This window comes from Epinephelus lanceolatus, chromosome 20, assembly GCF_041903045.1.
Source record: "Epinephelus lanceolatus isolate andai-2023 chromosome 20, ASM4190304v1, whole genome shotgun sequence".
Classification (NCBI taxonomy): domain Eukaryota; kingdom Metazoa; phylum Chordata; class Actinopteri; order Perciformes; family Serranidae; genus Epinephelus; species Epinephelus lanceolatus.
The window spans coordinates 28,704,135-28,730,480 of NC_135753.1; the positions used below are offsets into that span (position 1 = coordinate 28,704,135).

Genomic DNA, 26,346 nt, shown 5'->3' on the forward strand with positions numbered 1-26,346 from the left:
AGTAAGAACACCCAGGAAGCTGTTATCCTAGTGCTTCAACAGGGTGCATAATTATCTGAGTGCCATAGCACTCAGATAATTATGCACACTTACAGGATAAGTTAGCATATCACACCAAGCATATAACTCAAAATACACCCAAAGTAAGCTGAGAAGACAAACATACCATAAACACAACAAAGATAAATGAGGTTGTATTCGTTTCCATTAATAACCAAAACATTTAAACAGTATATTTACGTATAATGTCCATTTAGCTAGCTAGCGTGCTAACTGCTAGCATGCTAATCGGTACAGGCGATAGCCACTAGTATGCTAATGGATAACGTTAGCATGCTAGGCACACACTAACAGCAACTAAATCAAATATATTTATGTACTTATGTATACGAATTTATGAACTCTGACATAATGGAGTAGTAAGCTAACGATATGCTCACTGCATTTGGAAAGAAAACTAGGTTGCCAGTGTCACTAGTATGCTAGTTAGCTGGGAATGCTAAGATTTACAGCTTCCATGGCAGAATGGAAAACAAAATTTTAATAGATTCCTTACACTTTTGCTCTCAAGTTTGTGGTTTTGGAAAAGCTTAAATTAAAAAACACTCTCTAAACTATTTATAAGGCTTTTATGTCCTAATGAGATAGTACAGAGATCGATTTGATTGCATGTGGAGAAAGTTCAAAGTTTGACAGCCAAAAATGTAAATTGCACACTTTTTTTATACATTCCTTGCATTTGGTGGTTTTTGGTCCATCTGTTTAGTGTCAAGCAGGATATTTTCCCCCTTTGAGAGAAACTATTCACAAATTAAGAACAAAGATGTAGGTCATACACACAAAATGGTGGAAAAATTAAGCATCGGTCTGACAACAGTTTGCCTCCAGGGGCAATGGCCAATATTTCGGGGGGTTCCGATGTAGTCAGCGGATAACCAGATAAGCGGCATCTGGGCCAAGACATGCTTTACCATGCACCAGTTATTGTTAACAGCCCAGCAAGCAACTTGAGCTGCAAAAAACGTCGAGAGATGACGTCTATGAGCAGATTGTTTTAACAAGTAGTCAGCTGATTAAGTTAGTAGAAAGCTAAATCATCAATGTACAATGACAGATACGATACGATACGATATGATATGATATGATATGATATGATATACTTTATTGTCCCAGTGTGGAAATTTGTCTTGGACCCAGGAGCTGCAAAAGTATTGTTGCCTCACAATAACAGTCCAGAAGAGTATTGCACATCAGCCACTCATGTATTGCACATAACACCAGCACACAACAGAGCACCATAAGCAATTCATCCCCTGAGCATCAAGCGATATTATTTAAAATCTTAATGGATGTGTTGTGAGATTGTGTTTCGGCCAATGATTTTTGCCTCTTTTGCTCTCCACACGCACTGTTTACCTGCATTCATCCAAAGCCCGCTCAGATGTGATTGGTGGTCAATACTACTCTGACTAAAAACCAATTAAAGTCTTTTAATACCAAAATCCTGCTTACATATTCTGCAGTCATATCATCTATTCATGTCAAATCTGTTTACAGAAATCAGCACATTGGGAACTCTGGTGTCCGTGCGTATATTTCTGCATCATAATTTCAGTAAACACATGCACATGTGTGATTCATTTGGCTGAACAGCATGTGTTTGTGTGTGGCCTGTGTAAGTAGGAGGAGTCTCTTTTTGGAACAAGTCTTCATCCTATATAACACTCTTCATACAGTGTTGAGGGCAAGCAGGGGATTAGTCGTTACACTGAAGCAGATGCCGGAGCTGCCGCTACATCAAAGCAGCCCTCATAGCTCTGAAGATGAAGCCAGACTTTTATGTGGAGGGCGATTGCGAGTCGACTCCAATTTTTAAAAAAGAAAGGAGAATCCCATTAAATGTAGGATAGAGAGGGAAGGGATGGGCTTTTTATGGTTTGGGGTTTTTTCGTGAATCAAGTTGAACTCATTCTTTTCGGGGATGGGAGACTCTATTAATCTCAGGGTGTGTGTGTGTGTGTGTGTGTCAGGGCCAGAGGAAGTGTGACCCAGAATGAGTGGGGCACTGTAAGAGAAAGAGGTGAAATGACAGGAATTTCCTTTCCAAAAAGAGGCCACTACAGGTCTCTCCTTCCCACATTCAGCCGACGCTGTCTCCTACTGTTCCTCCTTTCCATCCATAAATCTCCCTCCTTCACCTCAGCCATCTAGTGTAAACACTTCTCGAGGGCTAAATGTCAGATGCGTAGCCTTTATGAAGCAAGAAAATGAGTGCTGAGTGAAAATGTCCGCTCTATTTCACACCCATTTCCTGTATTTGTTAAAGAAAAGCGTGCAGGTGATCTTAAAGCTGACCTCACAAAAGTTCCTCGTAGTCTGTCAGGTTTGTCTGCCATTCAAACAGAAAACCTGACTCATTAAAAAAGTTGGTTACACAAGTAGGTAGAAGATGATTATTTATCCTCGGCTGATGTGAGTCCATCATTCATTCATTCATCCATCCATTTTCGTCCGCTTATCTGGGGCCGGGTCATGGGGGCAGCAGGCCAAGCAAAGCACCCCAGAAGTCCCTCTCTCCACCAACACTTTCCAGCTCCTCATGGCGGACCCCAAGGTGTTCCCAGGCCAGATGAGATACAGTATATAATCCCTCCAGCATGTTTTGCGTCTGCCCCGGGGCCTCCTACCAGTGGGACGTGCCCGAAGCACCTCTAACAGTAGGCGCTCAGGAGGCATCCTGATTAGATGCCCGAACCACCTCAACTGACCCCTATCAATGTCAGGGAACAGTGGCTCTACTCCAAGCTCCCTTTGAATGTCTGAGTTCCTTACCCTATCTCTAAGGCTGAGCCCAGCCACCCTACAGAGGAAACCCATTTCAGCTGTTTGAGTCCGCGACCTCATTCTTTCGGTCACTACCCAGAGCTCATGACCATAGGTGAGGGTTGGGACGTAGATGGACCAGTCAATCGAAAGCTTTGCCTTCTGGCTCAGCTCCCTCTTCACCACGACGGACTGGTGCAGCACCTGCATTACTGTAGAAGCTGCACCAAACCGACGCTTCATCTCACGCTCCATCCTACCCTTACTCATGAACAAGACCCCGAGATACTTGAACACCTTCACTTGAGGGGTGGGCTGATCCCTGGTGTTGCAGACTGGCTCTGGGGACGTGAATCCATCAGCACACCTTAAATTTACTGTGGCAACTTTGACCATTCCATTAGTTTTTATGACATACACTTTAAGTAATGAGTGGCTCGTCAAGTGTTTACATCAACCAGAACAGCATATATCCCAATCCTCACTCTTAAGCATTGCAGAGCATTGTTCCTGTGGGCTACGGCAGCACTAAACCCCTGAGCTTGCCTGAGAAGGACTAAATGCACAAACCCGATCAAGAGACTCTCAATGCAGCCTGTTTTATTTTGTTCTGAAAATGTCGGCGTGCAGCCTCATTCTGTGGACGATAAACGAGGTACAGACTTCCATCTATGTCACCAGTTATGAGGAAATACAGTGAGTGCTGGACGGAGCAGTGAGTGACAACAACCCCGCCCACATTTAAGAGCACTGTTTGTGGTGGAAATGCTAAACAGACCTAGGGTCTAGGATGTAGGGTCTTTGTTTCCAAAGGTATCATACCAAAAGTGTTTGGTGGAAACGGGGCTGAACACCGTCCTTTTGTTGAAGTCAAGATGGAAACTAAGCAGAGAACATAACTTCTCTACCTCAAGGGTTTTGATCCGAAAGAGAGACACATTTATTTTTTTGTCAGTCCTGAAGTTATTGAAAGACTGTGTAGAAAAGTATTTTACAGATATTTTCATATTCATAGTCTTAGTGATGAATATTGTTTCCCTTGCATGGAATATTGAGTGTTGACAGCCTGAGGCCTCATTCCAGTACTTAATCAAATGAAATTGTCTGAAAGCAGAGTGATATAATAAATAAAAAATAAAATATATGTGACGTGAGTCTGCAAAGAAAGATAATTTTTGATATACTCAGGTTTTCCCCTCCCTAGCTTTGTCATTTCTACCACTTTCTTTTTTCCTCTCTCTTGCAACACTACTCTTCCACTCACCTCCCACCCACCCACTTCCTCCTGGCACACCCTACACCTCCACTAGTGACGAAGGAAAGCACTTCCTGGGGTCACACTGTGTCAGATACATGCTGTTTAACCTAATTACTCCACAGGAATGATGGTTTAAAGAGAAGGAGAAGAGGGACAAACTCACAAAATGTCCCCTGAAATAGGACATATTTCATGTTTTATTTTTCAACATTATTATTATAGTCCTTCGGAAAGCAACCTAAAGTTCAGGTATTTGTTTGGCTCCTTGGGGCTTGTAAACTTTTAAAAAAAAATGTTTTAATGTGACTTTTTGGTCGCCAATTTTCCCACAAGGGTCTTAGCTGTTTCTTTTTATCTCAGCTGAGCAGTAACCGGCTCAGTTTGCCAGCGCTGAAAAGTTCCCAGAGTACCTCTAAGCAAGGGCAAGGAGAACTTGTCACCATGTCTGTGTCCTATTTTAAATTAGGGAAACATCAACATCAAATGCAGTAATACAAGGCAACAGGTTATTGCCCGCTATTTGTTACAAGGCTTGTATCTGTCCTTGTAAATCTGCCCTTCTCGTGCAGTGCTCCTGGAGGGTAATCCCAGCTGTTACTTGTCCTTCTACTTCTAATTTATTTTTCCCTCTCTTTTTCTTGATGTGCAGGGAAGCAGTTTTGGGTGTTTAAGGACACGGTGCTGCAGCCTGGATACCCCAAGGACATTGCCCAGTTCGGCCACGGCATGCCGGCCCAGAGCATTGAGACCGCTGTGTGGTGGGAGGACGTGGCCAAGACCTACTTCTTTAAAGGGGACAGGTGGGTGCGAATGGACAGAACACAGAAAGAAACCCTCAAAAAACATTAAGAACTCAGAAATTTTAAGCTGTAATCGAGCGGTGGGATGAGGCCATTCGTCCTAAAGATATTCCCTCATTTGGTGTTTTGATGATGGCAGAGGAGAGTGCTGTCTAACATGTCTAGTGACTCAAAGGTTGTTGTATTTGATTGACAGTTTAGTATTGCTCCTCCATAAAGTTCAGGGACTTGCAAGAGACAGAGGGTCAGATATTCTGACGTGATAATATGATACAAGGTAAGAGATAGAGTTACATCTGTTGTCAGTTCAACCTTTTTCATTCCTGACGTACAGTTCTTGTTTTGTCTTCCTCTGGCTCATCGTTTGTTCCTGTTTAGGTACTGGCGTTACAATGAGGAAATGAGAACCATGGACCCCGGCTATCCCAAGCCCGTCACAGTGTGGAGAGGTGTGCCTGATTCGCCACAGGGGGCCTTCGTCGACAAAGCCAATGGTACGACTTGTCCTGTCCGATACTCTGAATTGGCAATAACAGCGCGCTTCATGTGCCAGGCGGCATTGATTTCAGCTGGTCACTGGCACACGCAGCGTGGGAGGTAAACCAGGGTAGCATTGATTGAAATTTGCCCCAGTTATTATACTGAGTTTTAGTGCGTGGCACGCTTCCATACATGCGATATCAGGGGAAACAAACTGACTGAGTCTGAGTGTTTGTGCACAGCAAATGAAATCTGAAAAGAGGTCAGTTTTGAATTGTTTCACAAGCAGAATGTTCCATAATCAGTCCGTCCTGCTCAGTGTGCCATAAGACCCAGTTGGAGCAGGATTGTGGAAAGCAGAAAGGACAAGACCACCGCTGGGCGCCCATTCCGGTTTAAGCCAGTTGGCCCTCGCCAAGGGTGGGGAGGCGGGATCTGTAATCTGTAATGTAAGAGCTCACTCATAGGCCCGTCAGATAGTGTGAGGACGGGAAAAGCTTTTCCCATTGGATGCATCATGCCAGGTGGGTTTGGGCCTGGACTTGGCATTGCCTGGGCTGGAAAAAGCAGGGCAGGTGGTGCTGAACGCTCAGGCCATCTGTCCCGTGGATCTGCTGCCAGATCTGTAGCCGGGCGTGTCTGCCGGTGAGGCCAGGTGGAGCGGGCATCAATCGAGGCATGAAGGGTGGATTGATATCCAAGGGGATGATGGGTGCATCGCATGTAATTCTGCTGGTATATGTGTCGGCCTGCGATTATTTGGCGGGGAAGCTGTTTGCAGACAGTGTGTCAAGTGGCACGCTCATAACATTGACCCAGATAACCAGGCATAATTGAGTCTGCTGCTGCTGCCGATGATAGTGTGTGTGAGGCAACACGTTTCAGTGTAGGGGCCCCAGGGCGATGTTGACCTGGCTCTAACCCACAATAGCTCAGGCTGCCTCACCTCTCATCCTCCCTCTCCTCTCTCACACTCCTCACTGTGTGTTAGTGCTCGGGAAGCCCATGTATCTGTTGCTTCATCTGGATCTCTCGGTCTCTAAATAACTTCTTTTTCACTTCATTTGTGTTAAATGTAGGAGAAAAGTGTGGCAGAAGCTGCTGCCAGATTGGAAAGAAAAAAAATATCCCATGAGCGGTTACATTTCTTCAGCTAATCACAATACTTAGCTGAACTTGAAATGAGAGTTTGGAGGGTGTTGTGTGTAGTTTGGCTCGTGTTTCATTGCCTGCTACACAACCACATGTAGCTCAGACTGTAACTGGTCTGGTTGAGAGGGCCAAGCTGTGACTCGGCATAAAAAGGACGACCTGTGTGTGTTTCTTGTAAAAGTTCTGCATATGACATTAAGAGCATTAATATTAGGACTGCCCCGACTAAGAATTTTCCTAGAGTCATCATTTAGGGCCATTAGTCGAATAGTCGTGCGCATGTTTACGTTATTAATTTAATTATTAACCTTCATTAATATAGGCCTATATTTTATCTACAAGTGCACGTCACACACTGAGCGAGCCGCCTGTTAATGAGGCTGTGGGCTAATGGGCATGTAGCTACTTCCATGTTTCAGATGATACGTCATGTTTGTAGTCGACCAATGAAGATGAGTTTACATATCACCTTGGGTTTGTCCTTCACCTTCTCAAAATGATCCCACACTTTGGATTTCCTGCCCGACATGTTATTAACTAGCCTGTGGAATAACCGCAGGTACCAGCCCTGGAAATTAACATGAGCGCGGCCACTTCCTGTAGAGTCATGGCGTTCTAAGCAGAGAGTAGAGTCACGCTAGCTTTGTGTGTGTTGTAATCTGAGCTTCTATGTGGTTTGTTGTGGTAAACTGGTCCGTCAGTGTGTGCATGTTAGTTGCACTGTGAACATAGGGCGGTTTTTGCTCACCCTCCAGTTCCACCTTGGTTAACACTGTTAGCTCTGTCAGCACTGTTGCCATTGTTAAGCACTGTTTATGACGTTAGCACCAGTAGCTGCTAGCTCTGTTATTTGGCATAGAGCCCCTTTAATGGAATTAAATTATAGGAATAATTTGATTGGTACCACTTTTGTCTTAACGCTAAGTATAAAATCAGTCTTTGAGGCCATTAGCGTAGCTTAGCATAATGACTTGGAGTAGGGTGAACCAGTTAGCCTCACTTTACAGTTGGAAAAAAAGCCCACTGGCCTAAAGGTCACTAATAACCACCTTTTGTCACATTTGTTAAATCTGGACAAAAACAGAATCGTAAAAACAGCAAATGGTTGTTTTAGGAATTACACAGAGTAGCTACTTGTCCACAGGAAATGCTCCCTTGTCTTGTTTAGGAGCATTGAAATAGTTATCGCTCATATATCACCATACGAGACACCATGTTCATTTGTCAGCTTTCTATCGACAGAGCTCGGCTAACTGTTTCCCTCTGCTTCCAGTCTTTATGCTAAGCTAATTATCTGGCTAAGCTACACGCTGCCTGGCTCAGTCTGCTCTCGGCAACATAGCATGTGGGAAGTTTTCCCAAAATGATCTCTGTGATCTCCTTCTGCTCATAAATTAGTTGTAAGATGTCTGCTGTAAACACACGCAGTCTGCTGGACTTTAAAGAACACCAAATATTAAAGTTTATTACAGAGATATGGATTTTAATTGCGTTTGCTGCTATCAGATGACCTTGGTCTTTGCCAGAAATGAAGCACTTGATGTTTTTTCTTGTTTTCTGCAGATATAGAAACATATTGGATAAAAATTACAGATGAACTTGGTCGTAATAACAGCGACATCCTATAAACAATCTTTTTGTCTCACAAACTCATAGATGAAGACAAAGTGACTCCACAGATTCAACTAGTTTCTGAGCTCTCCCTTCAAAGATGAATCTTTTAAAGCTTCGTCCTGTGCCTCGTCACTTCCTCACCAGAAACATCTTCACCTAACAAGTTGCATAAGCATCTTTGGCTTTTACAATAGCCATGTCACCATCTGGCTGGAAACTCAGAGCCTTTCCTCTCGTATTCTCCCAGAGACGAGCGCGCATGAATAATAAATCCCGAGAAGCAAAGTGTAAAGGGGGCCAGCGAGGAAGACGAGAGCTCAGGAATTCGGCCTGGCTGTCATGCTCAGTTTTACACAGAATATATTTAACCAAAAACAAGCGTCTCAGGGACAGTGACATGCAGGAGGGGCCATGTTCAGTGTCAACTCAAGAAGACACTACAGGTTCACGACATATTGTTACCATGACTCAGGAAAAATGCCATATTAAGACACTTTATTATTCTTATTGTGATGTTACAGTTTATTTATTGTCAAAATGTGAACAGGTGTAAAGAAAATCAGTTTTTGCTTCTGTCACTATTTTTATTGCTTTCGACACAAACACACAGGGGACTGTTGTTTTTTTAGGGCAGGGCATCAAAAGATGAGCACTGACTTATGAATGGCTGTGACATCGGGACAATTGCCCCCACATCCCTCTTAAAACAAAAACCTGCCCCTCTTGTGATTTGAGGAGCTCCCCAGCAGCTCGGCTTTCAGTGACATTTGTTGTGCTGTTGTGTGATATTAGCTGTGGGGGTTTGGCTCCTGGTTGGGTGTGTTTCCTCTTTTATGACCAGATATAATTAGTCCTGAGGGACAGTCAGAGACGTCTCAGCTGAACAATAGAGCTGAAACGGAAACAATGGCTCAGCAGCAGAGCAGCACATACGATTGTCTGAGGTTTGCTCGTTTTAACGCACTGGCAGTTATTGTCACTTCGATTTCAGCTTGAGCATTATTGGTTTGTTTTTGCTGGTGATAGAGAAGGCAAAGTTTGTTTGATATTTTAATTAATGAAAGAAAATGCTCCCATTGAATTGAAAGTGAGCTGAACTTTGCTCTGCCTGGCAGACATGTTGTATGAACAACCCAGTGAAAGTGATTTTAGTTTGTCCCAAGGTGTTTTTTGGTCTTTTTTTTAAATTTCTATTCATTTTTTTTTAAACCTGGTATCCCTGCAAAATTTCAGATAAGATAAGGCTATACTTATATTAGCAGTATTTGTAGAATAAGATTCCAGTTGTGGCTGCGTACATGGTCCAGATATTTTCAGTGACTTCAGAGTGTTGTGACGTCCAAAAGTAAAGAATGATTGGGAAAAAAATAGATATAAGCATATTAAAAATTCACAATTTGTTTCTATCTTATCTAATCCAGTCTTCATAATTCATAAGTATATTGGGTGCAATAATTCAACTGACGCAATATTTTTCAGTAAATACCTTTATCATCCACAAAACTGTTCATATTTCTTATGTTTACTTTTATTCTACTGATGTATATATATTGTAGTTAAATTTCACACTTACAGCCTCAGCACAGTGACAATATATATTTTATTTTTAAATTTTTTTGTTTTAAAAACTAGTGTTTAACACTGCAGCATAATGCACATTCTATTTATTTTTTTAATTTTGATGTACATTTTTATTTTTATTTTTTTTTTTATTATATTTTGTTTTATTTTATTTTATTGCTTTACATTTACATACTTTTATTTCATACTCTTATTCTTAGAATTCTCTATGCTCTCCCCTTGGGGATCAGTTAAATATTTCTGATTCTGATAATATAATAAATGTCCTGCTTCTTTCCATATTTGTTAATTTAGCTTTTCAAAAACAAAATGTTCACTGCTGTTATAAAACTGTTTGCTCTCCCAATTGCTGCACACAAAGGGAGGCACAAGCCTTTATTAACGTGGCGGTCCAGCAGCATCATAACTGACATTTATTCATGAAAGAAAGCTGATTTAATAAAGACTTTTATTCATTTATATTTCCACATTTCACTGGGAAATATTGTTTAATTTACTACATTTATTTGACAGCTCTGGGAACTAGTTAATTGACACAAAGGTTTTACAGGCAAAACACAAAATCATGTTATAAAATAGAACAGACGGTCGTAGATTAAACTAGAGTGAGAGTAGAACAGACATTCACATTCAAATCAACATGGCAGGACGTTCAGAGCAGCAGACATTTTTTATATGTAACATGATGTGCTGTAGCTGCCTCTGAAGAACGAGTGAGAGCCGCTGCTCAGCCAGCAGCTGAGAGAATATCAGAATATTTTTACACCTGTGAATTAGGAATATATTTCGACCAAACCAGAGGTGGTGATTGTTGGAACAGCGGACTAACAAATTTAACGACTAACAAGATGAATTAAGACTGATTTGGTGAGTTTAATTTTGTGTCTGTTGAGTTTGAATGAAGTGTGTTTTATGATGAGTTAACGAGGAAGTTAAGCTAACGTTAGTCTGAGTTCAGTGACAGAGAGAAACTTGGGTTGGTGTACAGTTTTATTTTGTTGTTTGAATCACCTTTCTTCCCCATTCTGACGCTCGGTTTGAACTTCAGCAGGTCGTCTTGAGCGTGTCTACACGCCCAAATGTATTGAGCTGCTGCCACGCGATTGGCTCGTTAGCTATTTGAATTAATGAGCACTTGAAAAGGTGTACCTAATAAGGTGGTCGGTGACTGTATTTCCCAGTAAGACACTTGAAACTGGCGACATTTCCATTACGGTGATTGACTTTATACCAGAGATGGCAGTAAAATTTTGCTTGACTTTCTGGTTTTAAATCAACTCACTGTTTTTTGTGTCTTCTGTGTTTTCTTCCCTCAGGTTTCACCTACTTCTACAAGGGTAAGGAGTACTGGAAGTTCAACAACCAGTTCCTTCGAGTGGAGCCAGGCTACCCACGTTCCATCCTCAAGGACTTCATGGGCTGCGAGCTGACGCCCATCGACCCCGCCCGGCCGCCAACAGACGACGGCAACTCGGAAGTGGTGATCGAGCTGGACAACGAGGTGAACACAGTGAAAGCCATCGCCATCGTCATCCCCTGCGTGCTCGCACTGTGCCTGCTGGTGCTGGTCTACACTGTGGTACAGTTCAAGAGGAAGGGCACGCCACGCCACATACTGTACTGCAAACGCTCCATGCAGGAATGGGTGTGAAACATCGGGGAAGAGATGAGACAGTGAGGCGAAGGCGGCAGGAGAGACAGGTGCAAACAGGATGACAGCCTCACACTTTCACAGAGGAGGACAGTGGACATCTTACGTGAGAACACACAGCCACGCCTCCGTCTGTTGGGTGATCTGATACCTTCATTCAGACCCGCAGGAACAACCTGTCGGCGGCCCCTCACACTTAAGGTGACCCCAGGAACTTAAAGTTGACTCAGCTAACCCTCAGCCTTTTTAACAAACAGGGGAGCAGAGGGACGGATTGTGGGGGATCTTTGCCTGATACATTCAGTCCCAGTAAAAAACAAAGAGGGTCGGTATCACTTTGTATCTCAGAAACTTGACTTCCTGTCCCATTCCTCTTTTATTTCTTCGCCCAACTGCTCTTAATCAGAAGGAGGACTTTCAGGGGGACACACACTCTTCCCACAGGGCACTGCATCGTCATCCGTCATATCAGGTTGTTGATGAAACAACACTTTTATATTTTCTGATCTTGGTGCCCCCCCCCCCGCTTCATACTGCGCTCAAAAGATAAGCAGAAAAACTTATAATTACCAATTTTCAACCCCTTTTCTGTATTTTTTTATTTCCATTTTTTTAATTTTAATTCTTTCAAAAAAGGAGGTCCTCACTGTTCCCTTTAACACGCTCCTGAGGAAGAGACCAAACTAAACCAAATAAAATCAATTTCTCTCCAAAGAGGATCACATTATTTTTAATTTTTATTTTATTTCTCTCACCTCAGTTCATCCTTCCTTCCCTTCTCTGGATCCGTGCAGCGATTAAGAGTTGGGGAGCTCTGACTGTTGTGGCAGTCTGTTTGAGACACAGGGGCCAAATTATTCTGCAATATTTTAACTCGCCTTAATTATAGATCATACGACTTGTGCTTGGTTTTGCCATTCTTGGAGTTTCTTGTTTTTTTAATTTGTATACCGCTTTTCTTTTTGTTTATGTGTTTGTTTGTTTGTAAAAGAAGCTACCCGGGAGCTTCTTGTGATTGGTATTTTATGGTTTTTATTATGTTACCCAGAATTCTCAGCACTGGCTTGCTGAGCCGTTCTGGACAGAATATACAGTAGGGTCAGCCTGTATTGAGAGTAATGTATTGTATCGTAAAATGATGTCGAAAGGTTCTGGAGTAAAGCCACTATTTTTGTGTGTTAAGATATTTGTTACCGTTGCTTTTATCATTTCCATACAGCAGACATCAGGCGCATGAGCCTGAGAGCTTGTTATTGGATTTGCTGTTGTTATTTTTTGTCCTTGGCCCATATTCCCTTAAGTTTAACGAAGCGTGCATCCAAAATGGTCGCTCTGTATGGTTATTTGTGAATGGACAGACCATTTCTTAAAAAGAATCCTGTTGACTGCCTTGTTTGAGAGAGCTCACAGTTCCCAGAATGCTCTTGTCTCCTGACTGAGGACCCACAAAGTGAGACACCAAGTCAAGATCAGTGCCTGTGTCAACGTGCATGCAAGCATTTACTGTACATCCAACCGGTTCTGCTCAACGTGGCTTTGGAACCCCTCAAACGCTGAGGAGGAAGTTTTCTCTTGAAAATACTGTTTGCATTTATTTTTGTACATTTTCAGTGTACCCAGCCCCCCTCCCCTCCCTTTACCTCCAGGTACAGTTAAATCTAAGAACAAACTGTAAAAGATGCAAGTGGTACATTTGGGAAATCTTTGGGAGATCTGACGGGTAATTGGCGAATCAAATTGGCTTCAGCAAACGATCCAACAGTTAGCAAATGTCGTGTCGTCGCTGTAACGGCAAGCAGTCTTTGAATGTGTGTCTGTTTTCATGATCACATACTGGTTTTTCTTTCTTTCCTGTTTTCTGGTCAAAACAAATTGGACATCTCACAATAACTTCTTTGTGTAAGACTTTGGGACAACAAGGAAACGTGTCCTGACAGAATGAATAAATTGATCAATATATGATTAAGAGCTGCCTTCCAACTCTCTGCTCATCTTTTAACTTGTCTAGAGTGAGTGTGTGTGTGTGTGTGTGTGTGTGTGTGTGTGTGTGTGTGTGTGTGTGTGTGTTCAGTGCAGGTCCGTGCTTTCTGTACATGTGTTCCCCACAGCTGATTTGGCTGAGTGTTTGCTTGTGTTTCTGTCACTCTCAGAGGTTGTGCATCACACAGCAGTCTGGTGCTTGTTTGAAACTTTGAAAGAAAAGGGACCAGTTGATCTAATGATGAAGAAATCAAGAAAGATTTCCATTTATTGAACATTTATGACGCCATAAATTGAACTAGCAGCTCTAACATGCTCGCAGTGACAATGCTGACATACTGTATGTTATGTTTACCATGTTCACCATCTTAGTTTAGCATGTTAGCATGCTAACCTTTGCTAATCCGCCCTAAACACAAAGTACAGCTGAGACTGATAGGAAGTATTGAAGAAGTTGAAATTTTACCTGATGTTTCCTTTAAAACCACCACATTAGCTTTAACCACATAAGTCTCCTTCTTATCTAATTTACAAACACACATCATGTCCTGTGTCTCAGGTTGTCGAATGAGCCACTTAACATTCACCGGGAAAAAGCGCAGTGCTAATGCTTGTTTGCAGGCTACATAGCTAGCTAGTGCAGCACATTAAATAGCATGGAAACGTACCCGCAAATGTTAGTTTGGTCTGGTTAGATGCTGGTGTGGTCCTCAAGGGGGATTTATACTTGTGTGGCAGACCCTACGCCATTGTGATCATTTATACTATACTTTAAACACACATTAAACACACATTAAACGTGGCTTAATAGCGACAATTTCAAACACAAGTACACAAATCAGCTTCACTATAACTCGCTGCATTCACAGACAAACACTTGTCTTTATCTGGACACATTTTCCCCACAAATACAACATGCTAACGTTATTAGCACAAGCCTATGGCATTTTACATTGTATAAATTAGCCTAGCAGCTAGCAGACTTTTCCTCTTCCAATATAAAGCCAGGGACAACAGCAACATTTAACAAAGATAACGTTATAAAATTCGGCTCCATTACAACTCACAAGGTTCACTGACAAAACAACTGTCTTATACTAAACACGTTTTCCAAACAAATACAACATGCTAACGTTATTAGCACAAGCCTATGGCATTTTACATTGTATAAATTAGCCTAGCAACTAGCGGAGATTTCCTCTGCTCATATGAAGCCAGGATAAATCCCACACAAGACTTAAAATGCTATTTTTGTGGAGGCTTTACTGTCTTCACAGTTTATTGTTTCTTATCTGTGGAATACAAGTAAATAAAAGCTTTGTTTCCACTGAGGGAAATGGTTTCAGCTTACAGAAACAGACAGGAAGTCTGCGTCACCATGACGTGTAGTTACATTTCTGGGGAGGTGCATGTCAGGATACAGCGTAGGGTCTGCGTGGATGCATTCGATGGAGAAGTACAAATTTTGGGTTACTCTTTAACATCGCAGTCTGCACGTGACTTGTAGCTACAGCACAGCTTCATTTACTCTGTGTCTGGACTTTCGAAGCTCAGCCTGCCAGCTGCCGTCAATCAAACACAGACACAGAAAGACCTTTTTCCTTCTTTCAATAATAAAAACTTAATAACACATTTAAAAAAGGAACGGCTAAATGTATTCAGTTGGACTTTAAGCAACTTGAAACTCTGGAGCCAGTGTAGTGCAAACAGTGCAGCCAGAGGGCCGACCTACAGTGCATAAGGATATTGCCTCAAACTTCTGTGAACTCTGAACTCCAGAGATAAACTCAGCCAGCAGCAAGAGAGAAAAATACAGAAGTAGCATTTGATTCAGAGAACACTGTATGTGTTGATCTGAGAGCTCAGTAGTTTCATTGTGTGCTGCTGTATTTTTGGGTGGCATGATAAAAATCTGTGCTTTAGATGTACGATCCCAGCGCTGGCATTTATTGCGGATTGAATGTGAAACAGGAGCCGTCCACGGCCCGGTAGTGTTTATTCTAGCTTCAGCAGGACACATTTGACTTACAGTTGCTTACAACAAAGAAAGTGAGGTCAAGTCAGTTTACTGAGTGTGGTCACTGAGTCTGTGTGTGTGTGTGTTTGTGTGTAATGAAATTACACTCTTAGGGATAACACTTCATCGGTTCTCATCACAGGACTGTTCAGTGGTGAAATTGCCTCTCTGCTTTTAGACAAAGGCATTATATGCTCAGCTATGTTTAGATCGCTGCTTTTTCCTGAGGCTCTTACTCATTGTCTGCTCTCGCCACGTCCCTGTAAATACAGATTTTAAGTGTGTCCATGTGCCTATTTGTGCTCTACCAGTAAAACAAGCAGTTTAATGTGAAAGTCAGCATTCTTCCCTTTACTTCTATTTGTGTGTGTGTGCTCTGAGCAGAGTACAGTGTGGGTGTTAAAGAAGTAATAAGTTGGCTTTGTCAGGCTCGGTGTATCTGTCTCAGTCTCCGTCTGCCTCACAATAAGTGAATCTCCCTTTGCATCTCGGTGCTGTGCACGCTCACTGGACTGTGCGTGTGTGTTTTTGCAAGCATGTCAAGCTCACAACTGGAGCCTGCACAAATCCTGTGGGCCCAGCAGCCTCTTTTGCAACTGCCAGGCTAAAATATCGGTGCTAAACTGACCTACACTGACCAGGGCTGTTTTTTGACGGTGCTATTTTTGTCAGCCCTCCTCCTCCTCCTCCTCCTCCTCCTCCTCCTCCTCCTCCTCATCTTCCTCTTCCTCCTGCTCCGGCTGTCATTGGCTCAAAACTTGAGTGATTACAACGGCAACCAAAGTAATACATTTTCATTTAACCCGGGTCCTTACAGTGCACTGCTTAATGGCCCCTTGTAGGTAAAGGACCATATATCCTCGTGCTGGTTATTAGTGTGGCACAGTGGAGCAGCTGAAGGGAGCTGGTTGAAGGTCAGCAGGGGTCAAGCTGTTGCCTTGGCCTGGATGAAAAAGGTTAAAACACATAAAGGAAGCGCATGCAGAGATTAATGGTTGTTTACTTGTACTGTCTTCTGCAGCAGGGAGGCCGGAGGAACATCTTTATATAAAGAAACCATTGTTTAAGTCTCCTCTTCACTTTGTTATTATGTGTGTGTTGCATCATTATGTTTATTTGATGGCATTTAATGAGTGTACTGTATGTGTGTGACATCTCAGGACCTCCTTTTCAAAACTGACTGTTTGCTTAACCCCTCCCCCGCCTGTCCAGTCAAAGCAACTGTAACCAAATCATGTTTATCTGCACTAATATAGGCTACAAACATTAGCATGTCCTTCCAGCTAGCTTACAGTGGTAACTGAGCAGTGCAAGGCCAGTGCATCATTACGTAAATTTAAAAAATCCCCGTCTATGACCAGCACATCCACTGTGTAGTGTTTCCTCTGTGCGGCAGCCTGCTCAGGATACTAATGCTAGGTTAATGTTGTTAGCCCTGTCCTGCCTTTAATTGGACTGAATTTAATTTCTGGATTGGATTTAAGCATCTCCATCAAGCTTGTTTTCCAAAATAGCATTATGCTCACGTTTCACATCATTTGGTCGTCAACCCTTAAGCGTCTTGAAAGTAAAACATGTTTGAAAATACGAACAATAAAGCTTAAATCTAACCTCTGACCTGTCCAAGTATGTTAGCGAAGCACCTAAAGAGGGTTATGTTTGAATAAAAGCAGTCTGATCTTTCATTTTTCCTTACAATACTCATAATACTAGGGTTAATTACACGTTTCTTTATTTTAACATCTTTAACACAGCTCAACCGGAAATATAAAAACAGCTATCCAGGCCCTGAGGAACACCACCCAGCCTCGCTTCCATTTTTTCCCAGTGGCCACTTGTGGTATTGCGGCAAAAAAAAAATCCCCTGTGCCCCACCACGATTAAAAAAAAGATATCTGTAAAGGGGTCGTATACACGTCATGTCTTTCATCGCCTGGAAAATGCGAGGTCAGACGCTTTCAAGAGTGCAGCAGCAGGTTGCGTCTGAGGTTGCTAAGCAGCCTTAACAAGCATCGTATCATCGCTTATTTACCTGAAATCCTGAGAGCAGAGCTGATCTTCTTCCAGGCACTGTTTGTGTAGGCCTATAGTCCGTGAGACAGATATCAGTGTGGCACAGTGAAGCAGCTGAAAGGAGCTTGTTGAAGGCCCTTGGCCCGCATGAAAAAGGTTAAAACCCATAACAGACGCCATCTTGGGTCAAGTATCTAGATCATAAAGACCGTTTCACTTGAATTGCATTGCAGATGTACAGCTCTGGCAGCCCTACACTATTCCTCCATATTCACCACTGATATTTACAGAAGAAGGGAAAGATATCTGTCAGCTGTGATTGGTTGTTCCTTGTCACATGACATGCATTAGGCACTCGGGAGCACTTGAGCACTGCAGTGGCGTCGAACTTTACGAACTTTTTTGACATATATGCTAGGCGAGTAATTCTCATCGGACTGAATAGTCGCCATCTTGGGGTCTGCTATCCAGATCATGAAGACCGTTTCACTTGGATTATATTGCTAGGCAACAGCTTGGGTCCATGTTTACATTATTTCAGCTGATGTCATTCACAAACACTGCAAAACAATCCAACAGGAAATACAAAACACCCCATTTAGAATATTTAAGTTGTCAGTTTTGAAATGGTCTTTACATCCATGGAGCTACCATTAGCTTAAGTAGCTAGCTAGCTGATCAGATATGCTAGCGACAGTTGCCAGAAATGAGAAACCTGTTTTTGTTTACCTAAAAATAAAGTGTGCTTTTTACAAACTTTACACGTTTACAAGTCACTCGTGGTCCATTCAGAAAGGACCTGCGACCCACCAGTTGGGAACCACTGGCTTAAACTTATAAACAATCCTGTGCGGGAACAGAAAGCTTGACAGGCACAGCAGCTGCAGGGGATTGGCTTAGCAAGCGGTCAATTGACCTGTCCAGTCATGTCATCATGCTCGAGGAGGCGCTCTGATGTCACCCATTTCAAACTAATGTCAATTTATTTTACACCATTTCCCACTGAATGTCTCTCTGCATCATTCTTCTGTTGTAGTGTGTCCTTGGAAGCTCCGCTCTGTCGATCAATAAATACATTTGAAAAGATGTTGCCATGCATCCTTGTCTTGTTCATGCCCGTATTCATGCATTCGTGGTTGTGACCCGCCGCCATTCCCCGCACAGTGACACTCAAGCTCACTTGGTCGTGACATGACGGTTTGACACAGAAAAAGTTACCAATTATTTAAAAAAAAAAAAAAAACGCCTTTTTTTTTTTTACACATTTAAACTTATCTATTTGAATATGAAAGACCCATACCTGGGATCTAAAATTTATTTTTTTGTCAACTTTACTTTCCAATTTTTTTTTTCACAGCTTGATCATACGTCAGCCTTTCATGTCATTCCTCCCACACCCATTCAGAGATCTTCTATCATTCCTTCAAAGAGATGAACCGAGCTGCGCCATGATTTTTTATTCCTTTTTTTTTGTGGAGAAATAGAATGGTTACTGTCACTGTGTGGAGTGTTACAGATGAAAGCCATCTTCCAATCTCCCTCAGGTCCATTCAGATGCAGAGAGCCTTTCTCCTCGTACCACAGAATAGACCATCTTCATATTTCTGCAGCAATAAACCACCTCTGTAAGGACAGGAGAATTTCGATGGAGGATGAAACACTAAAGTTTCTAACACAGCACCATGTAGAATGATATTGAATGTACAAATCAATGACACCTCTCTGCTGCAATACACCGGGCTCTGCATCTACAAAGAAATACCCATTTCTGTGCCTGCTGGCTTTGAACGAGCTGCTCGGACCAGACGGGCTCGTAATCTGTTTCCAATTTCTATCATTCCCATCATTGGTTCCAAATGGTTTTTCGGCCGTGCACCTTCTCCCTGAAATCTGCTTGGAATAACACCTACATGCATATGAAAACATACCCAGGGCATATTGTACATTCCAGACACTCAAATGAGACACATTATGCTTTTGTGGAAAGTATTTCTGCTCTGTTGTAACAGTATTAGATTCTTTTTTTTTCTAATTGCTGACATTTTGTTTAGGTTTCCCACCATGTTTTGACTGAGAGCTTTCTGGTTTCTGATTCTCCAGCTGTCTCCAGTGCTGCTGTTATGTGGGCTGTGTTCACATCATTAACTTCGGTGGTATGGGGCCGATGGATGGAGACACAAAGGGAAAGAGGTTTAATACAGAACAGACCTAAATGAAGTAAAGAAATAGTTCTTTCCTGTACTTTTGCTTGATCCCTGTAGCGTCCATTTGCTATCCCTCCTGGTAAACATTTGGTTTAATGGTACTGAGGGCACAATATGGCACAAACTACAATCAGGCTGATGAGATTGGAGCTGCGGGCATTATCTGACTATGTAGATTAAGGTAATATAGACTCAGGCTGAGAGTCAACGGCCATCTGCTCCATTAAATACTGATACTGATTTCACCTATAAAAGCTCCACCACCACAAGAACTCCTTTTTTACCCCAAACTTCTGCAAGCATATGCTTACTGCCAGGCAGAGGTGTGGACTCGAGTCACATGACTTTGGTTTGAGTCAAAATTTAGTCACGAATTTGATGACTTTAGATTTGACTTTGACTTAAACCCTTAATGCTTTGGGACTGTTCTTTGACTAGAGCTTGTTGGCTTGAAAAGTCACGATACCATTCCTCAAACCCGACGATGAAAAAGTATTTTAAATCTTTAGTTGGCTTTGATTAGTTTTTTTAAAAAGTGTGTCACAAATCAATTCAACGACATGGCCAAACAAAACTGAATATATTAAACTGTGAGGACCTTGAACTAATGACTAAGGAGAAATCAGCAGCATTAGACTTGATGACGCCCGTATTTTGACTTGTTTGGGACTCCAAGCTCAACGTTTAGGACTTGAGACCTTTCAGTCTTGACTTGTAATTTGACTCAGAATTTGCTTGTCTTGACTTGGGACTATATTTGGATTTGAGTGCCAAGACTTGAGATTTGCTTGTGACTCGCAAATTAGTGACTTGGTACCATCTCTGCTACCAACATGAGTACAATTAATGATCAAGGAACAGTAATGATTCTTCAGGCAGGAACACTTTGGTAAAGAAAATTTTATTTACATTTACAGAATTATATGTGGCAGTATGGCTCTGTGCTGGGGCCTCTCTGCTTTTCTTAGGCCTATGCAGAAAGCCTGCGGCGGAAAGAGCACACCTCTCTGCCCTTCCATGCGCCTACATGGAAAGCCAAAGGCAGAGAGAGCAGCAGCAAAGACCCCCCTGGGAACAGAACAGAGCAGCATCAATGACAAACAGAAATGACATTGACAAGTCAGACACAGCATGAAAAGGAGGAGCTGGGGGGGGAGGTGGGTTGCAAAGTAGCTTACAGAGGAAGCAGCAACAGTAGGCAGGCCAGAGCAGTTTAAATAGTGCACCCTGAATGAGATTCACCAATTGGTTGCATAGAAAGGAATCATGTGATCTATCAGCTGACTCCCTTCATCAATCAGCTGCTCCATCAGTTGATTGGCTGTTTGAGATCATCAAGTAACGCTATGTTCAATACTTCAGTATGGATGGATGACATACCAGATTCACCTTTAAATTTTGATTTAGACAAAGGAAAACATTTAGTACTATGCTCTCCATGAAGGCAAAATCCAGTAGTTTAATAGTTAACGGAGTCACAGAGCTCAGCTGACTCATGTTGTCAGCCTCACACATCTATTGTACAGGCCCCTCTGGGCTTATTTTTTCTCTCTTCTCCTGTACGGGTCACAAGTTCATATTTTGTAGGGGTCGTCCTGAGAAAAGCAGCCCCAGGGAGTTCCTTGTTTTCACTCGTATTTCAAACAGTAGTCTCAGGTGGCATTTGCAGCCATGAAACCTAAATTCCCAGAGAAGGGCATCACACATACGACCCTGAAACTGAGCTCAAGGTTAAGGTCAACAGGAGACGCTTTACTTATTGTTGCTGTTGGATGAAAATGTCCAAAATGTCAACTTTGCAAGTGCTCAGAAAAACCAGCCTTGACCTTATGTTGACCTTATTTTAACCACATTTTATTTTGGGTTCTGAAAGGGCTTCACAAGCCCAAATACTTCAAGCAGGGGGAGTTCAGATATGTTACAAAAGCTGTCCCAATACAGCTGAATTTACACTGGAGTGAACGTGACAACAGCAACACATCTTCTTCAGGTTTTTGTTGCCCACTCCTCTTCGGTGGTTGTGTGAAGTTGCTGGATATTGGCAGGAATTGGACCACACACTGTCATACATGCCGACCCAGAGCATCCCAAACATGCCGGAATTGCAGGAATTTGTACAGATCCTTGTATCATTGGGCCGTGCATTGTCATGCTGCTACATGAGGTCATGGCAACAGATGATTGGCATGACAGTATCTCTCAGGATCTCATCATGGTATCCTGTAAATACCGCTCGCCCACACCACACCATACACACTCTCTGCCTGGTACAGTGTAAACCGGGATTCATCTGTGATGAGAACACTTTAAGTGCCAGACGGCATCGGAGGTGAGCAGTTGCCCACTCTTGACAGTTATGTCAAAGAGTTGCTGTCAGGTCAGGACCCTGGTGAGGATGACGAGCATGCAGATGAGCCTCCCTGAGACGGCTTCTGACAGTTTGTGCTGAAATGCTTTGATAATTCAAACCAATGTTGCATCAGGTGTTTGGGTGGCTGGTGTCAGGTGATTTTGCGTTGAAGACACTGGATGAAGTTGCAGAAATTACGTTTGAGATAGCTTTTGGTTGTGAAATTAACATTCAGTTCATGGACAAAAGCTTTGGTGAACATTCCTGCAGTCAGTATGACAAAGACACACTTCCTCAAAACTGTTGTGTAGTAAAACTGCACATTTGAAAGCGGCCTCTTACAGTGACCAGCCCAAGGCACACCTGTGAAGTAATGATGCTGTTTAATCAGGATCTTGATGTGCCACACCATTGGTTGCCATGTCTTGAATTAGGAGAATTGCTTACACAAATTTTAAGAAATCTGTGACCAAAACTTGAGAGAAAGAAGTCATTGTTTGCAAAGAAAAAAAGATCTTTAACGTGAACTTGTGAAAAATGGGAGCAAAAAACAAAAGTGTTGCGTTCAAGTTTTCTGTGTCTACTTCATTTGTGGGGTTACAGGTTAAGAAGCCAAATTCGTGGGGCAAATGTTAGCTAGCTACAGCTGCTAAAATCAGCTAGCTTTGAAATGACAAATTTGCTAAAAATTTTAAATGAAAAATTTCTTAAAATTTGTGACCAAAATCTGAGAGAAAGAAGTCTTTGTGTGCAAAGAAAAAAAGATCTTTCATTTGTGGGGCAAATGTTAGCTAGCTACAGCTGCTAAAATAAGCTGGCTTTAAAACTACAAATTTTCACCAATTTGTGACCGAAATTTGAGAGAAAGAAGTCTTTGTGTGCAAAGACAAAGATTTTTAAGTTGAACCTGTGAAAAATGGCAACAAAAACAAAAGTGTTGCATTCAAATTTTTGTTCAGTGTACTTTCTTAGTGGGTTTACAGGTTAAGAGGAAGCAAATGGGGTGTACTTTAGCTAGCTAGCTACATCTGCTGAAATCAGCTAGTTTTAAAAAACACAAATTTCAACAAATTTGCAACCAGACTTTGAAAGAAATAAGTCTTTAAGTGCACAGAAAAAGATCTTAAATGTAAACCTGCGGAAAATGGGAGTAAAAACAAAGGATTTGCAAGGTTTTGTTCAGTGTACTTTATTTGTGGGTTTACAGGTTAAGAAGAAGCCAAATTTGTCAGGCAAAGCTAGCTACAGCTGCTAAAATCAGCTAGCTTCAAAGTCACCAGTCGCTAAATGAGACTTCTGTCTGAAATCATGGACCCATTGTTTAAATATATTTAAACTGTATCCATTCAATAATTCTTATTTTCATCCATATTTGTATTTTAAGGTCAAAACCAATTTGCTTGAAGTAAATTACCTGCAATTTAGTTTGTGTTTTTTCTACAATTTTACATTTTTACTCTTGTAAAGCTGGAAAAGTCAGTGAAACATTTCAGAGGCCTAAACTCTCCATCCTCTAATGAAATATTGTTATGAGATAGGTATGCATTTCAAGTCAACACATTGTCAGGGGTGGACACTGTGGAGAAGGTCACGACTGTGTAAGCCGTAGCGCTGCTTTCAGCGGCTGCTGCAGATAGCATCTCTGCATGCCAGGCTGCAGTCCCAGAAGGCTTGTCGTCCGTGGCTTTACCCTCCACCGTCCTCTGTCTCTCTGCGGGACTCTCATTAGTGAAGCAAACACATTATCCACGCTGACTTCCACATAGACAGGAGGAAGGAGGAGATGGAGAGCAGGAAGTAATGATCCGCAGTGTCCAGGTAAAATTAGCTCCATTAATCACGCCATTGATTGGTCAGCTGCAGAATGCAGGGCCCCTTCTCTGTCTCTTTCACAAGAAGCAGTTATGAGCTCTGGAGTCTGGCTCTGTGGTTAACTATAAATAATATGTTTTGATTGTGGAGGAATAGTCTTTGTTAAAACGTCTTTGTTTACCTGCAGCCTCTTTTCTCGTGCTGTTTGTGTTTTTCAGTCCTCAGAGGAACAGTCAATACCTGTCTCCTTGTAGATTAAGAAGAATCGGGCTTGAAAACTTCCTCCATCCCGTCCCCATTCAAAGAAGTGTGGCTCAACAGCGATTTGCCAGGAAACTTTTAAATCTCACTTTCTGCATCACCACCTTTGGCCTCTTGCCTTCCTCCTCCCGATAGATTTTCTGCCGGCTTCTTGACCCAGACATTATGAACTGTTTTCATTTTTTAGTGGCCAGATTTCAGAGCAGGAGAGAGAGAGCTTTCTCTTTGACTGATATCCACCTCTCAGAAAGATGTATGAGATTTCAAAATGGAGAGGTGAGAGAGGCCATTACTATGCATCAACCGCCAAATACCTGCAAATGTAAATGAAACATTATTGTTGTTTTTCAAACCTCGGACAGACTGCTACCTCTTCACTGCACAAATACAATAACAGAAATGTAGGTCTGCTCATTTTATCATTGCAGTGTTTTTTTGCTTTATGATATATTTTCTTCAAACAGCGAGTGCAGTGCAATTATAAGCCCCTTTTACAGTGTCTAATCAAGGCGAGGATGTTGCGTCGTTATTCTGCCTCGTCATTTTAAAACAAAAAAGGTACAATCGCAGAATGGGGGACAGAGTTGTCTGTTCGCTTTTAAGCTGACAGTGGAGGTAGTAACAGTGCTGAACTGACGTCTGTGTATAAGAGACAGTAGCAGTTAGCAGCTATCTCAAGAAGAAGAAGAACAGCAGAAGGAAGCTCCTTACAGAGAGTAAGATCAGCTGCCATATAACAGGGACAATAAATCGTGGTAAATCGTGTTGTGGTATACATCACACCACCATCATGCCTCTTTTGCTTCTGGAACACTGGCATGCTTTCTACAATCACACACTTGGGGCGGCATTTTGCTGATGTTTGGTTCTAAGTTTAAAAGCAAAGATGGTGTGATGAAGAAACTTCGTAGCGTCCTTATGACGAGATCTCTGGGTAAAAAGGGCTGTAGACCAGTGGTTCTCAACTGGTTGGTCGTGGTCCAGAAGTGGGTCACGGGTCCATTCTGAATAGACCACAGAGTTTTTAGTTTGAAATGCCATTTCCTGCTGTAGAGAGAGTGACCAACTGCGATGACGACATGACAAAACACAAGTATACAGTGAACTAATGACTAAGGAGAAATCTGGACTCTGGGTCTGGACCAGTTGGGAACCATTGATACTGACTGTATAAAAAAGGGGGACATGGCCACTGTGATGTTGTCCATTGGTTTGTGGACTACTATTTTGAAGCCTTGAGTTTGGCATTTTGGCCGTAGCCATCTTGGTTTTTCGGTGCAAGAACTGATCATATTTGGACAAGATGGTGGAGCTGTTTGGAGGAGTGAAGGGGGGACCTGACTGAGAACCTGAGGACACTATGCATGCTAGCTAGCTAGCTTGGCTAGCAAGGTGCAGCCATAATTCATGTTAACTGTGATATCAATTGGAATGTTCATTTCGGTTGGTGAAAAAAAGGCTTAAAACAAAACATATGAACTTCTGACTCCTCCTGACGTCGTTGAAATCCAGCACTTTGGCAGTGATTTGCAGCGATTAAAAGCCGTCCCTTAACGTCGACATGATGTGCAGCCGGTCGCTGTTATAGTTTAGCAGTGCTAGGTGGTGTCAGGGGGAAACATGGCGGGACAAGAACAAAAATTAAGGTGGCGGAAGTCTGAGTAGCGTGGGTGGGAGTGATGGTGGATGGGTCCAACAAACACCAACTTTTACCCAGGGAAGCGGTGTTCGCATCCTGTAATATTACAAAGCTAAACCCTGTTCTTTTTTCCTAAACCTAACCGCGTGATTTTGTTGCGTACACTGAACCACATGCGTCAGTTGTTGTTGTAGCAACAGATTGCGCTTATTTTGAAAAAGACTGTATGTAAATGGTAAATTGTGGAAACAGAAGTGTATCTTGAAAGAAGACAATGCAACAAGCAGAACTTCAACAACCAACGCAGCCAGGGTCCCTTTCACGTTGTATCTGGACGTGGAAAGTCTATGACCAAACGTAGACATGTGACGAGGTCAGAGTGAGAATGTGTTGTTAAAACAGTTGTACCTGAACCTGTGTGACTCCTCACTGCCAACTCTGTGGGTGTGAAACAAGTCATATCGTCACTGAGAATTCACTTTCGCTGATTAAGAATACCTACATTCAGGAATTAAGGACATAAAATGGCTTTTTATTTTTCACATTTTACTTTCAAATTATGAAGTTTCTGTCTGGACTTTAGCATGTTTTCATGGCTCATTCACAGGGGACAGTCCAGCACCTGGAGGGCCTGTATTAAAATTCTGCCTGCCCGGCTGACATGCTGTCACTGAACACGGAGCCATGAAACAAGAGCCCCTGCTGTTCATT

The 26,346-nt window shown here is 42.3% G+C and overlaps 1 protein-coding gene across 2 annotated transcripts in view; it reads left to right on the forward strand.

The window, feature by feature from the left end:
- The window catches only part of mmp16a (matrix metallopeptidase 16a (membrane-inserted)), a 96,473-nt gene extending 83,148 nt beyond the window's left edge, over window positions 1–13,325 (forward strand). For both annotated transcript variants that reach the window (XM_033639030.2, XM_033639032.2), the window contains 3 exons: window positions 4,731–4,881; window positions 5,260–5,375; window positions 11,025–13,325. In XM_033639030.2, coding sequence (XP_033494921.1) covers window positions 4,731–4,881; window positions 5,260–5,375; window positions 11,025–11,359 — 602 coding nt within the window. In that variant the 3' untranslated portion in view covers window positions 11,360–13,325. The remainder of the gene's footprint in view (window positions 1–4,730; window positions 4,882–5,259; window positions 5,376–11,024) is intronic.
- Window positions 13,326–26,346: the final 13,021 nt, after the last annotated feature.